The 14,356-nt window shown below is 41.6% G+C and overlaps 8 protein-coding genes across 8 annotated transcripts; 5 read left to right on the top strand and 3 right to left on the bottom strand.

Moving 5' to 3' along the window:
* Positions 1-1,321: 1,321 nt before the first annotated feature.
* Positions 1,322-1,960, bottom strand: VCUG_01602 (uncharacterized protein; the record flags this gene model as incomplete). The annotated part of the gene is made up of 1 exon (XM_008076429.1): positions 1,322-1,960. The coding sequence occupies one exon, from the start codon at positions 1,958-1,960 to the stop codon at positions 1,322-1,324; it is 639 nt and encodes a 212-aa protein (XP_008074620.1).
* Positions 1,961-4,071: 2,111 nt separating this feature from the next.
* Positions 4,072-4,476, bottom strand: VCUG_01601 (uncharacterized protein; the record flags this gene model as incomplete). Its single annotated transcript, XM_008076428.1, has 1 exon — positions 4,072-4,476. One exon carries the CDS (start codon positions 4,474-4,476, stop codon positions 4,072-4,074), a length of 405 nt encoding a protein of 134 aa, XP_008074619.1.
* Positions 4,477-5,678: 1,202 nt separating this feature from the next.
* VCUG_01600 (uncharacterized protein) lies at positions 5,679-6,699 on the bottom strand. Its single transcript, XM_008076427.1, has one exon. The coding sequence runs from the start codon at positions 6,692-6,694 to the stop codon at positions 5,702-5,704; it is 993 nt and encodes a 330-aa protein (XP_008074618.1). The 5' UTR covers positions 6,695-6,699; the 3' UTR covers positions 5,679-5,701.
* A 66-nt stretch (positions 6,700-6,765) lies between these two features.
* Positions 6,766-7,564, top strand: VCUG_01599 (uncharacterized protein; the record flags this gene model as incomplete). The annotated part of the gene is made up of 1 exon (XM_008076426.1): positions 6,766-7,564. The coding sequence occupies exon 1, from the start codon at positions 7,214-7,216 to the stop codon at positions 7,562-7,564; it is 351 nt and encodes a 116-aa protein (XP_008074617.1). The 5' UTR covers positions 6,766-7,213.
* A 1,064-nt stretch (positions 7,565-8,628) lies between these two features.
* VCUG_01598 (uncharacterized protein) lies at positions 8,629-9,423 on the top strand (the record flags this gene model as incomplete). Its single annotated transcript, XM_008076425.1, has 1 exon — positions 8,629-9,423. One exon carries the CDS (start codon positions 8,629-8,631, stop codon positions 9,421-9,423), a length of 795 nt encoding a protein of 264 aa, XP_008074616.1.
* Positions 9,424-10,342: 919 nt separating this feature from the next.
* VCUG_01597 (uncharacterized protein) lies at positions 10,343-11,447 on the top strand. The gene has a single exon (XM_008076414.1). It carries the CDS (start codon positions 10,467-10,469, stop codon positions 11,367-11,369), a length of 903 nt encoding a protein of 300 aa, XP_008074605.1. The 5' UTR covers positions 10,343-10,466; the 3' UTR covers positions 11,370-11,447.
* A 1,333-nt stretch (positions 11,448-12,780) lies between these two features.
* VCUG_01596 (uncharacterized protein) lies at positions 12,781-13,275 on the top strand (the record flags this gene model as incomplete). Its single annotated transcript, XM_008076424.1, has 1 exon — positions 12,781-13,275. The coding sequence occupies one exon, from the start codon at positions 12,781-12,783 to the stop codon at positions 13,273-13,275; it is 495 nt and encodes a 164-aa protein (XP_008074615.1).
* Positions 13,276-13,447: 172 nt separating this feature from the next.
* On the top strand, positions 13,448-14,084 carry VCUG_01595 (uncharacterized protein; the record flags this gene model as incomplete). Its single annotated transcript, XM_008076423.1, has 1 exon — positions 13,448-14,084. One exon carries the CDS (start codon positions 13,448-13,450, stop codon positions 14,063-14,065), a length of 618 nt encoding a protein of 205 aa, XP_008074614.1. The 3' UTR covers positions 14,066-14,084.
* Positions 14,085-14,356: the final 272 nt, after the last annotated feature.

The following is a 14,356-nucleotide window of genomic DNA, read 5'->3' as shown; positions in this document are numbered from 1 at the left end:
GCTAATTTCATTAATTCACCTTTATTGTTCTAGAAAATTGTTGCTGTTAATCGGGCAATTGATGAGCTGCATTAATAAATGCATGTTGGCACATTCATATTTGTCTATTGCCTGACAGATATTGACAGGAGAAATTGGTCGTTCTGTGAAAAGTATGAGAGAGAAACAATATGGCATCTCTTCTGGGAATAATAACAATAAGTTGAGCATCGAATACGCTTTCCTGACTGGGTGTTAGGTTATCGAGAATCACATTTATCTGCAGATCTGAGAATAAAAATTCCTCAAAGTGCTCATGAGAGGAAGTGTCGCATAAATCACGGCTTACATTAAGATCAGCATTGCGGTTGCAAAATATCTTTTTAATGTAATAAAGATGTGCATGAAGATGTTGTGCGAGATAATGCGCTAGTTGCCTCTATAAATCGAATATTTGTAGCCATAATCTGTCACAGCAGACTATAAAAATGCATTGTTTAGGCATATTTTACATAGGAAGATAAATAAACATTCAAAGGTAGTATTGAACAAAGGGACCTATCCAAGTATAAGATAGATGGCATATTCTAAATAAAACCTTTAGAAGACGTACTTCATTTAATAGTTTAGATAGCTACGTGATATAACTTTATAGGACATTGATATTTCCCAAAATATAACGTTCACAACAATTAAGTATGCACACATTGCGTAAACTATCATTAATTCATAATTGACTGTAAAACTCACCTTAGCGGTAAATTCATTTGTCACATTTTATTGCGTAATATGCTAGCAATTTTGTAGTAAACCTACCAGCAGTGTCTCTTTTAAGCTCAGAATAGGAATTAGTTCATAATAATTATGTGTAATATGACTGTTTTGCCTAATGAAGTAGAGAACGATGAGTAGAAAATGTATACAAAACATTGAAAGTCATAGAACATTCGACATGCTCGTTGAAGAAGTGTTTGCACCAATTCGATTTGGTTTTCTAACACGTATTGTTCATTTATCTATCCGTAAGTTATCCAATACCTTTCCTTTGCAAATCGTAACAAACCATTATTTTGACCATAGTTTTTCTGCGTATCTATTCAGCACCTTTTAACGCCTAAATTTAGAATCTGTTTTATACCCTGTGGCAGAATAGTCATAAACCGCACAATACAAACTCGAATAATCGCCTTTGTTGGACACTCGTTTTGCTTTCAACCGATCTAAATTTATTTACTAACTTATTTTACTTGATTGATGTCTCTAGCCTATATTTTTGATTTAAACATGAGAAAAAAAACATTTATTTGGTACTCAATCGTGTAGCAAACTAAGTCACATACAGTTATACATATGCATGATATTCCAGTATATGGTCCTTCAGCACATCTTTATTCGCATTTAAAAACGCTATATAGCAATTCATAACCGTAAATAGTTCATTATAACATCTTTTCATGGTATTATAGTACCTCAGTATTTTTGCAAGATCCCACCTACTGCTATGTTCTTTAATATTTGTACATTGTGTTTGTATTTCATTAACGAGCTCATCAATGAAATATCCGTTTTTTCCTACCCTGCATACCTGATCGAAGTTGGCGCCGAACATCAACGCATTTTTCATCATCGGCAACACCAAGCAAAATGATTCTGCGTATACATTCAGACCAACCCGAAAAATATTCCTAAAATTTTGGTCGCTATTGATTGTACTCATGTACGATGCCATTTCAGGTTTAAGAATTGAAGCTACAATAGGCCTTTGAATATAAAATGGATTATTGGCGTGCAAGATGTGCAGAAGTCCCTGCACTCGATCGTCATGCAGTGATGTAGAACACGCGCAGTTTTTTATAGATGATTGTACATTGTTATGGATATACTGTACCATTTTGATGAATTTGCTTGTTTTGTGCTTCAGGGATTTACGGGAACCTGACACTATGAGCTGCAGAAAAAGTATGAGATGGAGAATTGACATATGATTCGCATCAAAACGGTTTATAAAGACTGCAAGACGCAATCAAAAGGAAAGTGTTGATGTGACTGGAATAGGTCTACCATCAATATGAGTGACATTTTTGACATTTGTGCGGATCTAGTGACATGAATCAATTTAGTGAGAGCACGAGTGAATGGGAAGAAGGAGCTCAATATAAAGGTATATACACAGACGTACAGCAATAAAACGGTGCTAAAGCATATTTTGCTGTTTAATGAGTGGCATTATATCATCTAATAGTTTTTGACGAGTATCGGTAAATATAGATAAGTTTTAGGGAGCACAAACGAAATTTTATCGGGTAACGTAAAAGACTTTTATTACGTGCTGAACTGTATTTGGCAAAAAGCTGTGTTTTTATGACGATTCTGTCACTTTATAGCAAAGTTGATGGAAAGACACTTCTGAATATCCATTCGTGCTGGTTCGCTACGAGTGGAATGATCGTATTACCGACCTATAACATGCTGTGAGACGATAAATGCCGACAGATAATTTCAAAAACCTGTAATTTTTGTCCTTTGCTCACATAGAATGCAATCAAAACTTCAAAATAAATCAAAAACATAAATAAAGATATTTTTTGACATCACTGACGATCAAGCATCCGAAGAAAAATGTAAATCACATGTTCGTGTACGTACACCTAAAAAATTTGATTAGATTTGGTCTGGTGATAGACCAAAAATTACGAAGTTAAAATGGATGGTAGTATGATACAAATTAACCCGTGTATATACGTTCTATTTAAATTATCTGAGATGGATGTGATTTTTTTATCCAATCCGTCATGTTTGGCGCTATAGTGGTCGGTGTTATACAAAAAATAGTGATGAACGTGTTTAACACCAAACTTTTCTGATCCTGTTATTGGCTCAAACTTCCCATTTTGTACAGTTAAGTACCAAATTGGAAAATCTACGATTTTTTTGGCGTTGATTGCACATATGATAGTGCTGGTGTGAAGTTGAGGTGTGCCCATAACAACAACCTATCTATCAGCATTTCCCACTGTACTGTAATTCGGTTTCATCACGCAATACTGTACCGGAAAAGTGCGTTGCTTAGGCGCTGTTGTACGGAGAGATGAGAAAAGCACTTTCTACGATAAAAGATGCGAAACTGTAAGTTTGGACCCATTGCACAAGAAAGAGGCGTAAAGCAACAGCATATGGTGTCGTGAACCTTCTCATCATCATATGCGGTACAATAACCTTAAAGTTTTCTTTCATTTCATGACCTACGGGAGTGTCTATGAGACATACCACAAAAAAGTCGTTGATTGATCACCATTTTTAAGCGATTACACATCCTCAGGATGTACGTGCGCATAGAACGGGGTAAAAACGATGAATTCTTTGTTTAATGCTTATAATTAGAACATTTATCGTACACAGGTTCATCATCACTCCACCAAATTTTTGTTAAGAAAATTTCATAAAGACCAAACATTCCTGGTTTACCTGTAGAAATTACCAACAGGAGGTCAATCTGCGTTAAAATGGCAGAAGGGCAGGGAAAGCGCGAAAACTGCGTGGTAAATTTAGACAAGATAATGGCCATGACTGGACCGGCAAATTTACAGGGCAAGGAATACTAAAACACACATTTTAGATAACCTAAATATCTCTGGAGCTGGAGCGCGGAAAGATACTACGCTGTAAATCTCACCTGATTCGACTCTGCTCTACCAGTGATGAGCAACGTATAAAAAGTGCAGGGAATGCCCAAACATGCAAATTAACACGTTTGAGGAGAGCGGTGTTAAAATGTACAAATAGATTTACTGGCAAGTGGCACAATCGCATTGAATAACACCCATATAATTACAATTTATCTCATTGCGTGCTCTCCCTTCTCATTCATCATATCTCTCAAATACTCGTTCTCACACATCAGCTTAACTTTATCCTGTTCCAGTCTTTCGTTCTCCTCTAGAGCCTCCCGCAACGCCTCCTTCAACTCCACATACTCAACATTCTCTTTTCCCTCAATTGTTTCTACGCATTTCATCAAATCATATTTCAACGAATGATCACCCGTTGTGTTGGTAACGTCGCATAGGAAGTTGAGCACCCTCTGCTTGTCTGTTAATGGCTTGTGTTGTTTGTGCATCTGTGATTGTTTAGTGCCCGTATTTTTTTCTGACAGTGGAATGCGCATTTTTTTTGTTTTATGGATAAAATAAATTGCTGATAAATTAAGCGGAGATGAAGAAATGGGGGGAAATAAATTGAAGGATCTGTTGGATAAGGTGGTGGGAAGGTAAATTGAAGGAGCTGTTGGATAAGATGGTGGGAAGGTAAGTTGAAGGAGCTGTTGGATAAGGTGGTGGGAAGGTAAATTGAAGGAGCTGTTGGATAAGGTGCTGGGAAGGTAAGTTGAAGGATGTTTGGAACAGATATCAGGCTTAGCAACTGTACACACGCATTTTTTGTGGATAAAATTATTTGCCAAAAAGTGTGGTTCAAAATGGAAAATAAATTAGATCTCATCAAAGCTGTGCAAGATGTGGTAAAAACTTGTTTTACGTATTTGAACGTATTATCCTGTCTCTCGATACCGTATATTTACATATTACACGCGTAGATGAACTGGTATGCATATCTGCTTGCGGACGGGTTACGTGGCATACCGTGCCAAAAAAAAATAAAAACGGTTTTAAACAACGTCAGAAGATCTGATACAGCATTTAATGACCGGTATATGTGCCGTAAGAATTGCAGGCAATAAACGAATTTACATTAACAAACCTGAACAATGCAGAATTATGGCAGTATACCGCACCGTACGAGTTTTGAGAAAAAATTAGAAAATCAAACAACAATCAGAATCGTAAAGGAAGCACTGTATTTTAACAACGAACAGAGCAAAGATTAGGATTAGTGTTGAGGAACGGTGTTCCATGTGGATAGTATTGCTATAGCACAATCAAGGATATGACTAACAAAGATGGGGAGTATCAACGGAAAGCTGCTGCAATATGATAAGTCTTTCTTAAGGACCTTGGTTAAAACGAAAGCACAAACCGGTCCTTAACAGTCTTCTACAACAAATCTACTGTTTCAGTCTCTCCAAAACACAGCTGTACAGTTTATAAGGCACATATATCAATCACTCCAAGTTTCTTAGAACAGCCATAAAGGGTGGCAAAACGAGTGTGAACGGTAAAATGCTTAAACGGAGAACGGATTGCAACAACGATTTGTACGGCGGTAAAAAGGGAATAACATGGTGAGTCCGTAATTAATGGACCTGCAATAAAATGATATGGCAGTGGGATGCGTAAAGAACGTGTAGATATGCCTAGGACAGTATTACGAGAATGGTGATAGAAAGGAATTAACGCTGAGATCCGTTAATAATGTAAATAAATACTCTTCGTTCCATAGCAGTGCTCTGGATAGCACCGAGTAAAATGTTTAGAAATTCGGCAATCGAGTGAAAGGAGTAGAATACAAAATATTACCGTGCATGATAACCTTGTGCACGTACAAAAGCTGTGAACAGCAATAAAACATAGCAAGTGTTACGTTTCATACCACATGTGAATGACTATCAAATGTTACTCAACGTTGGAATAGAGCGAAAATATCCCTGTCTCCGGTACAAAGGATTATATATGCTGTTATATCACATGATATAGCAATCTCATTGCTAAACCTAATTCATCGAACGATACTCACGTTCCCTTCTATGATTCAAATGCTTTATTTACCTTTACCAATTCTTCAATCTATGCACACGTCCAAAGACAAACTTGGCCGCACTCAAACACCGTTCATAGCTTTTAACACTATCAAAATGTGCCTCCATGTACCCGCTCTCAACATTTATTCGCATCAAATTATCCTTCAAAAAGTTTTTCGGTTCCACGTCCACACACTGCACACTCGCGTTCGAGACATCAACAGTGCCTATCTTTTCATTCGTGTACACGTTGAAAATGCGGATTTTGTATCCGTTCCATTCAATGTATCGTCTTTTCCACAGATGTGTGCAGTGTTCAAGACCGTGGCCCTTTAGATTTATGTAGCCGTGGAAGAACTTCTTGTAGGTGTTTTGTCTGAACCGCAACCATTCCTTGAGATCAGACAGACTGTTGATCGTTCGTGCCTGTATTGCCCGTTGCTCCTCAAATGCGATGTAGCTCATATGCGCTTTCAGCCCGTATATCTCCGGTGGGTCGGGCTCAAACAGCTCCAAAAAGCGTTTGATAATGTTGGGCTCGCTGTGCCTCTTCAAGGCATAGTCTACAAAATGCACACCGTTGTGCCATTTCTTAATGTCATCCTTGTCACAGTCAATCGTGCATTCGCCGTATCTCTTCAGATTCTTTTCAAACGCCTTGATACTGCCGCTCTGCAGATGATCAAATGTCATATTTTTGTACTTCAGGTACAAAATAAGCTTGAACTCGCAGCTATCCTCTATTCTCAGCTTGAAGAACACATCAAACGCCTTTCCATACTCCCGCTTAACCTCTTCTGCGCCCACAATGCCGTCCTTGTTCTTGAGCACCACATAAAAGCTTTCAAGCCTTGAGTGATTGCCATATTTCCCTATGATGCCCGACATGTTCATGTACAGCGTGCCAGGTACCAAATTTATCTGTAACACCTCATTTTGCTTCTCTGAATCGTCCGTATCATCAGAATTATCGTTAATTACGAATTTCTTTACTAAATCATCAGCAAATGTTCGAACACTCATTGCTTAGCAATGTTTGGAAAGCAATAAATACAAAAAATGTGTTTCAGATCAGTAAATTTAATTTGTTAACAAACAGATCACCTATGGCACGACGTGGTGCGCAAGGATATTGGTGAAAATAACCGAATAGTACGGAATGAAAGGTTTTAAGACGAGTTAAGCAATGAGGATGTTGATATACCGAGATATGATCGCACAAAGGAGAAAATGCATCGGTGACATCATGGCCAAAGGCGATGTAAAGCCTTTTCCCGGCATCAGCTCTCAAATATACTATTATATCATTTTGTACCCTGCAAAACACCCACTGTTCATTGGGCCTTTTTCCATGGGTAAGTAATCATCGGTGTGCGCGTAGTGTTGAACCGCGTCAGTGTAAAACTGCGCTGTTCAGTTACTTCCTTGGAGTGCCACGACCAAAACGTTCATATCTGAATGCGTAAATACATCCCACATAAAGGCACTTCTTTAAATGCGAACCATCCCTAAAAATGCTATATTTAGACCAGCACTCCCACGATGAGGTGTAAAACCACCAAACTATCAAATCGATTTTTGATTGCTGATAAAAATTTATTTTTTCCTTTTTTTACAAAAATTTATTTTTGTGTGCCACACCACAAATATCCCGTAAATTCTACGCAACACAGCAATCCTCCGCTTCTTATTCAACCGTGTTCATACGCACCTGCAACGAAACAGAATATGCTGCATGCAATTGTTGTTTCTATCAAATTTGTTTACCATTTTTACACCAAACAAATTCTTCAAGGCTTATCACAACTAACAGTTCATTTTGTTGCAACTTATTCAGCCCGTTCTATGATTATACTAAAAATACGGTCTTTCTGCCGTGCTACCTACCACTAAATGTGCCTTTCCCACCGTTCGCGTTTGTTTACACCATTTATTCCAGATACGTGTAGATACGCCCATTGCCGAGCATGTCATGGTCTGCATACCGTGTATCATGATATGTATGTTAAACGATGACGTGCACACCAATCAAACCGAATAATATGCCAATTGGGTCGTGTTTTGTTACGAATACGAAAATGGTATGGTTTGGCCTTTTCATTTGATTCGTGATATGAGCACAGAATTGCAGTAGGGCCATAGACCGGCCAGGAACGTAAACCAAGCTGCGGAAATAATGGGCATGAAAGAATTGCAGTAGGACACGTTTGAAGAAACGTTGGTAAAAATAGCAACATCGCAGTGCTATAGGATGATTAGTGCTGGCTGTCATGAAAACCTCCTTCAAAAAAATGGAAAGAATGTGTGATTTGTACCGTAATTTGCAGACTCTTCGCGGTGTTAGTTCATCACGCTCTTTAACTGTCAAAAATTTTTGTACGGCGAAAGCACCGATCAATTCGCGAGATCGCCTGTTTGGTTGCCATTCACAGGTTCAATACCAGAAATTTGATCAAAGAAATGCAAATCCTGATCGTTGTATGAAGAAATAAATTTAAATTGACAATTTGCCTCCCAGAGCAAGCAGTTGCAGGGCACGATCATTTTTCACGTGAGATGTTCTGGTGATCGGGCACATTATCTCCTAACTTCTCGCGAGAAATAAGCCGATGATAGTTTTTTGATAATTTTGACAGTTTTTTGCGCATTTTAAAGGGAAGCGTGATACGAGAACCGGTGAAGCATCGCATATTTGTGAACGAATCGTTTTGCTGTCGTTTTATGCCGAGTTTTTTACGCGGTCTGTGTCGAAGAGCAAAAATGTATTTTGTGGTGCAACGAAAACGTACCGAAAAGAGAAATTGGTGTCATAACATTAGAAACGATCGTACTCACCCCACTATTGCCGATACACTGCGCATCTATCGGTCCTTTCTATCTTTCATACATCTATCGGCCCAACATTTTTATCGCTCGTATCCAAGTTTCAAGAAATCAACATTGCAGCCATCCCTCTAATGTTGATTTGTATTTACACCAGAGAGAGGGAGACGTCCTCGTACGCACAGAAATACCTGAGTGAACGTCTGCAATGTCCGATTCTTACGCAATCAGCGCCCGAGCTGTGTTTTCCGCACCAGATAAAGTACGGCATACTCACGCTCACCGACGTGGCCGACTGGAGGAAATACGAAATCTCGTGTTCGCTTCTTCTCATAATATTTACTGAGCACACAGATCCTGCTTTTTATGACGATGTGTGTGCGATCAACAAATTTACGTACAAGGTTCAGTATTTGAACGGGTGCAGGGATAAGCTGCATCTGAGAGCGCAGCTTGACGAGCTTCAGTTAGAGGTACGGCCGGCATGGGAAAGGTACTTCATGGACATCGCCACGTTCGTGTCGTACAAGTCGGCATGCGCAAAGCGATGTGTTGGTGCTATTCTGGTCAAGGGCAATAGGATTGTGAGCACGGGATACAATGGCACAGCCGTGGGCACGCTCAACTGCATGGATGGTGGCTGTCCGCGCTGCTGTGGTGGAACGCCATCCGGCAGCAACCTTGATCTTTGTGTGTGCCTGCACGCCGAGGAAAGTGCAATGATGGGTGTGTTCAGCGAGAGGTTGGATGGATGCGATCTGTACGTCACGTTATTCCCGTGCCTGCTGTGTACAAAGAAGATTATCCAGGCGCAGATCAAAAGGGTCATATTCAGGAACTACTACTGTGCGAGCGATGTTGAGTCAAGGAAGTTGCTGGAAAAGCTTGGAATTGAGGTGAAGCGGTACTTGGATGAGCGGAAGGTATGAGAGAGAGGTATGAGAGGGAGGTATGAGAGGGAGGTATGAGAGGGAGGTATGAGAGGGAGGTATGAGAGGGAGGTATGAGAGGGAGGTATGAGAGGGAGGTATGAGAGGGAGGTATGAGAGGGAGGTATGAGAGGGAGGTATGAGAGGGAGGTATGAGAGGGAGGTATGAGCGGGAGGTATGAGCGGTATGGCAAGGTAATTGTGGGCACATGCCAATGATTAAATTAGTGTTCTCAGGTAGTTTTCGGCGCTAAAAGGCTTAGCTGTCTGTAAGCAGGGCGTGATACGAACGGCCTATACGGTTGCGGGACGTGCGCTGCTTCAATTTTTGTGTATGAGTTGTATCTGTGTTTTATGCCTGTACGGCCCCTTCCTGGCACGGCACGCTCCCCTTCTCCTCACAACGACAGCCGCAGATCGCCCGTTAGGTATGGCCTGATCAAATTACCAAACGGCCAGAATGAGTGTCATTCAGTGTTTTGATGTGGTACGGTGGGAAAAGTAGTCTTTATCAATCTACTGATCCCTTCAGCTCCTCATTTTTACGGCTGTATTCAGGCTGTACATTTCAGAAATTGCTCAGCTCGTTCCGTTTTTAAACCGTGAGTTTTTTATCACATACACTCGAATTACATCAAAAAAAACGAACGTTAAAAACGCCTTTGTACGTCAAATAACCGATCGTTTCGCACATTATTTTGTAATCGTAGCTTGTACGAACAATTATTGCGCAACGTTTTACGAATTGTGGCGCGTTCACACCGTTCTGATTCAGCAACTCTCGCCGTGCTGGCGGTAAAACACGATTACCTCGCAAGATGTGGCAGCAAAAGCGCTCGGTCCGCAGAATCACTTAACGAACGAAAACGGACGTGTGCCTGCACGGTTGAAATATGTGGTGATCTGCTCGTGTACCGTATTTTGGTTTACCAAGTACGAGGCTGCTAGCAGCACACGGTGGAGCGTGTCAGTTACTGTCAAAATAATTTCTTGGTGGTTCCTTACATGCCGATAATCACCAACCTGTGTTGCTGTCTGCTCCTATGTTTTTAATTAAAAAGAAAAGCAGCCCTGGTATGCTGCCTACGATCCTCAAAATTTTTGTTGTTTTTTTCTGTTTCCGTGTAATTTACTTCAACTACAGGTTCCTTGCCTCCAGGATCTTGAACTACCGGGTGTGGCGGAACATCAAAGGACGATGGATCATGGTAACAGGTGCTACGGATGGCATAGGCAAGGAAATAGCACTAGTACTTGCAAAAATGAAGCAAAACATCATTATAGTGGGCCGAAATGCAGATAAACTGGAGGCTACCCGAGCCGAGGCTGCAAAGCTTACGCAGTGCAAGACCGTTCTTTTGGACTTTGCGGCTGAACAGTCGTTTGAGGGCATCGATACCGACAACATCGGCATGCTCATCAACAATGCCGGTGTGAGCAGCGAGTACACCAAAGACTTCGTGGATGATGAGCGGGTATCACAGATCATCAACGTGAACAACCTGAACACGATAAAACTTACGCAGAATGTGCTCAGGAAAATGGACAGGTACTCGTACGTAATTAACATTGGCTCGAAGGTTGCTGACTTTCCCTGCCCGCTGCATGCGGTGTATGCAGCTTCTAAGAGCATGCTCAAGTCGTGGTCTGTTTCTCTTGCATACGAGCTAAACCACAAGTATGTCCATGTTGAATATGTTACTCCGAATTTTGTGGCCACGAAGATGAGCAAAATAAGGAAGCCCAGCCTGTTTGTGCCCTCTGCACACGATTTTGCCAAGTCGGTGGTTGAAAGCGTGGGCACTTTCTACGAGAACACGCCCTACTTCTATCACATGATGCAAAATGTTCTTCTTACGTTTATTCCCGATGTTATGATTGGATACGCTGTGTACTTCCAACACAGCCACATCAAAAAGCTAGCGCTGAGAAAAAAAAATAAGTAAAAGCTGTTGGAACGGTTCATTCATCATTTTTGTTGCTAAAAGTCGTTTATTCGTCGCCTTACACCAACAGCGCTGTTCACTGCGGTAAAAAAATGTTTTGTGGTGCCGCTCTGACCACCTCGCTTTGATGTTCCTGTCGATCACCGCAAATTTGCTTGATAGCGATTTTCTCTGCCGTTGTTACCGCCAATTCTTGTGTGCATTCTTTGCATGCACGTGGCACTCACCACGTAAAGCCTTTTCATCGTCTCACGATGGTATGCTCGTACCGCCGGGCAGTTCCCCCGTTATATGCGTGCTTAGACGTACTTGCACCATAAAATGTGATAGAATGGATGAATTGGGCTTTTACCCTTTCAAATGGGCTGTGCCTGGCGCGCAATATTGCCGTTCCAAGAAGACCATCCTGTTCGGTGTAGCAGGAAAGGAGTGATACGTTGACGCCACATCTCAGATCAACGCGTGCTCTCGTGCTGCAGCAACGAAGAGGCGCAAGTTCCGGAACACCCCCGGCATAGGAACCTGAGCGGTGTACCCGTGTGTTAAATCGCGAATTGTTGGAACGAAGGGGTGCACCAAGCAGGACAGGTTATGCGTGGATGGTATTTTACGAATAAATCGTTCTATTGATGGGCCATGACCAATGTAAGCATAGATATTGAACCTATGCGGTAAATAATTGTACCTGCCACGTGCATGAGATGTAACCTGGCATGCTCAATCGATGAACTGGCCGTAACGTACTGTTTTACCTCCGATAACGGAGTGCCTTGCACAATGTTGTAAACAAGGGACCATACCGCTGTACAAATCGATTCTCTGTAATTTTGATCGTGTCCCTATGATGACGCGGAGGTTGCTGTGGGTAGTAATTTGCTGTGAGAAGAGCAAACCATCCGATAATTCAATGGACGAAGTACGATGCTGTGAGAAGAGCAAACCATCCGATAGTTTCAATGGACGAAGTACGATGCTGTGAGAAGAGCAAACCATCCGATAGTTTCAATGGACGAAGTACGATGCTGTGAGAAGAGCAAACCATCCGATAATTCAATGGACGAAGTACGATGCTGTGAGAAGAGCAAACCATCCGATAATTCAATGGACGAAGTACGATGCTGGGAGTTGTGCTGGAACGGTATTGATCAACGGTTCACGGAGTGTTTATTTGGTGTTGACATGAAAAGAAATTTGCCGTAAAATACGAATGGCTCGGTGTTTACGTTCGTGGTCGGTACGAAATCACCGTACGATTATGAATGTGCTCCTGCGGTGCAGCACACCTGGCCATGCTGTTGAATGACGTGCCCTAGATGTTTGATCATTCGCTGCCCAACACCGTGCGGCCATACGTGCTTCGATCTCCAAATTATCGGCATATTCGGCTTGCCATCAACCATTCGTTCTTAACATGTCTCAAGAAATGGTGAAGGAACGTTTCTACACCCGCCTAAGGCTTGGTGCAATTGTACGGCAGAGGGTAAAAACGCTCGTACCCGTAACGAACGAATTGTTTTGCAAAGAGGAGGCTCCCTCCGCCAACAACAAACAAATCATCTTTCTCAACAATTTTGCACCACATACTTTATTACAGACTCGATACAATGTCGTATATCTCTCTCATTTTCTTGTTCCGTTTTTCTTTAAATTTTTTGATACTTTCCTCAAGGTTGTTTCTGTATTTTTTGATTTCGTTGATCTTTTCGTGAATTTTTGCATCAAATTCTTGAACTACCAGATCAACAACCGCAAATTTCTCTGTTATTTCGGTGAAATAGCCTTTTTTATCGTCTTTTCGAGCGCTGTGCTCATCCGCACCCGTCATTACTCTGCCGCATTAAACGCCCACAAACCAAAAGCAAGATGTGAAACTGAAAAATATTTTGGAACGCGATCGTCAGCGTAGAACAACGATCTTTCCTCCACCAAATACTTGGTGATCGCACAGACCAGCACATTTTTGTGGTCCTTCAAGCAAACTCTATCTGTTTCAGCTCCACTGGTCCTTCATCAGGGGCATGAAAATTCCTTCCGTTCACCAATCTTGTTTTTATTGCGCACCAAAAACCTACCCCTGCATGTCAGACATAAGCAAATTCTACGGTGGCTCTGTTCTGGCACTGACCGGCAAGGACTCAGCTATCATTGTGAGCGACAAGCGACTCGGAAATAACTCAATCACAGTATCGATGCAGCACGATAGGGTGTACAAGATGAGTGATAGGGTGTACGTGGGGATGGCACTTTTTGTTCCTGACATTCAGATGCTCGTTAGGAAGCTGAGTAAGGAGGTGAACCTGTTTGAAATTGGGGAGAATAGGAGGATTGAACCGGATGAGTTCTGTTCCTTGCTTTCGTCCACTTTGTATTCCAACCGGTTTTCGCCCAGCTATGTCGATCCTATAGTGGCAGGAATTGACGTGCAGAATAGGCCCTACATCTGTTCGATGGACTTGCTGGGCTGTCAGAGTACCACCAATGATTTCTGTGCGGTTGGTACCGCGGAGGACAAGCTTTATGGACTGGCTGAGGCGTTGTACACACCGAACATGAATGATGATGAACTTTTTGTGGCTGCAATGCAGATATTTCTTAATGCTATTGATCGTGATGCCCTATCAGGATGGGGAGCAGAGGCCCATATTATCAGCAGAAACAGGGTGATCAAGAGGACGGTTAAGTCCAGAATGGATTAAATAAATGCTATTTTGTGTGTTAGTAGCGGTATGTGTACGCGTTCATCCAGAACGGGAGACTCTTCTCCCTTCATTGAAAGTATGCCTGTGCACCACGCCGCGTTCCCGATGGAACACGCTTTTCTGATCCGCAAGGAACGGCCACGGGTCCCTGATCCGCAGAAAAGGCCCCAATTCTTCTTCAAAACTGTGTTTTTTAAACGTGTGGTGCAATCGTAGGAATAAATATCTTTGTTCGTTGCTGAAAGAGAATGATTTACCTGTCTTGGCACGGGAAGTCAGCATTTCTAA

Source organism: Vavraia culicis (genome assembly GCF_000192795.1).
Source record: "Vavraia culicis subsp. floridensis unplaced genomic scaffold supercont1.26, whole genome shotgun sequence".
In the NCBI taxonomy this organism is placed as follows: domain Eukaryota; kingdom Fungi; phylum Microsporidia; family Pleistophoridae; genus Vavraia; species Vavraia culicis.
Note: the sequence above shows the minus strand (reverse complement) of the source record. Positions and strands in the feature narration are given on the sequence as shown.

Bases quoted from the DNA above. Each gene is read 5' to 3' on its own strand.
- VCUG_01600 (XM_008076427.1), bottom strand. From the start codon at position 6,694: ATGAGTGTTCGAACATTTGCTGATGATTTAGTAAAGAAATTCGTAATT.
- VCUG_01597 (XM_008076414.1), top strand. From the start codon at position 10,467: ATGTTTTTAATTAAAAAGAAAAGCAGCCCTGGTATGCTGCCTACGATC.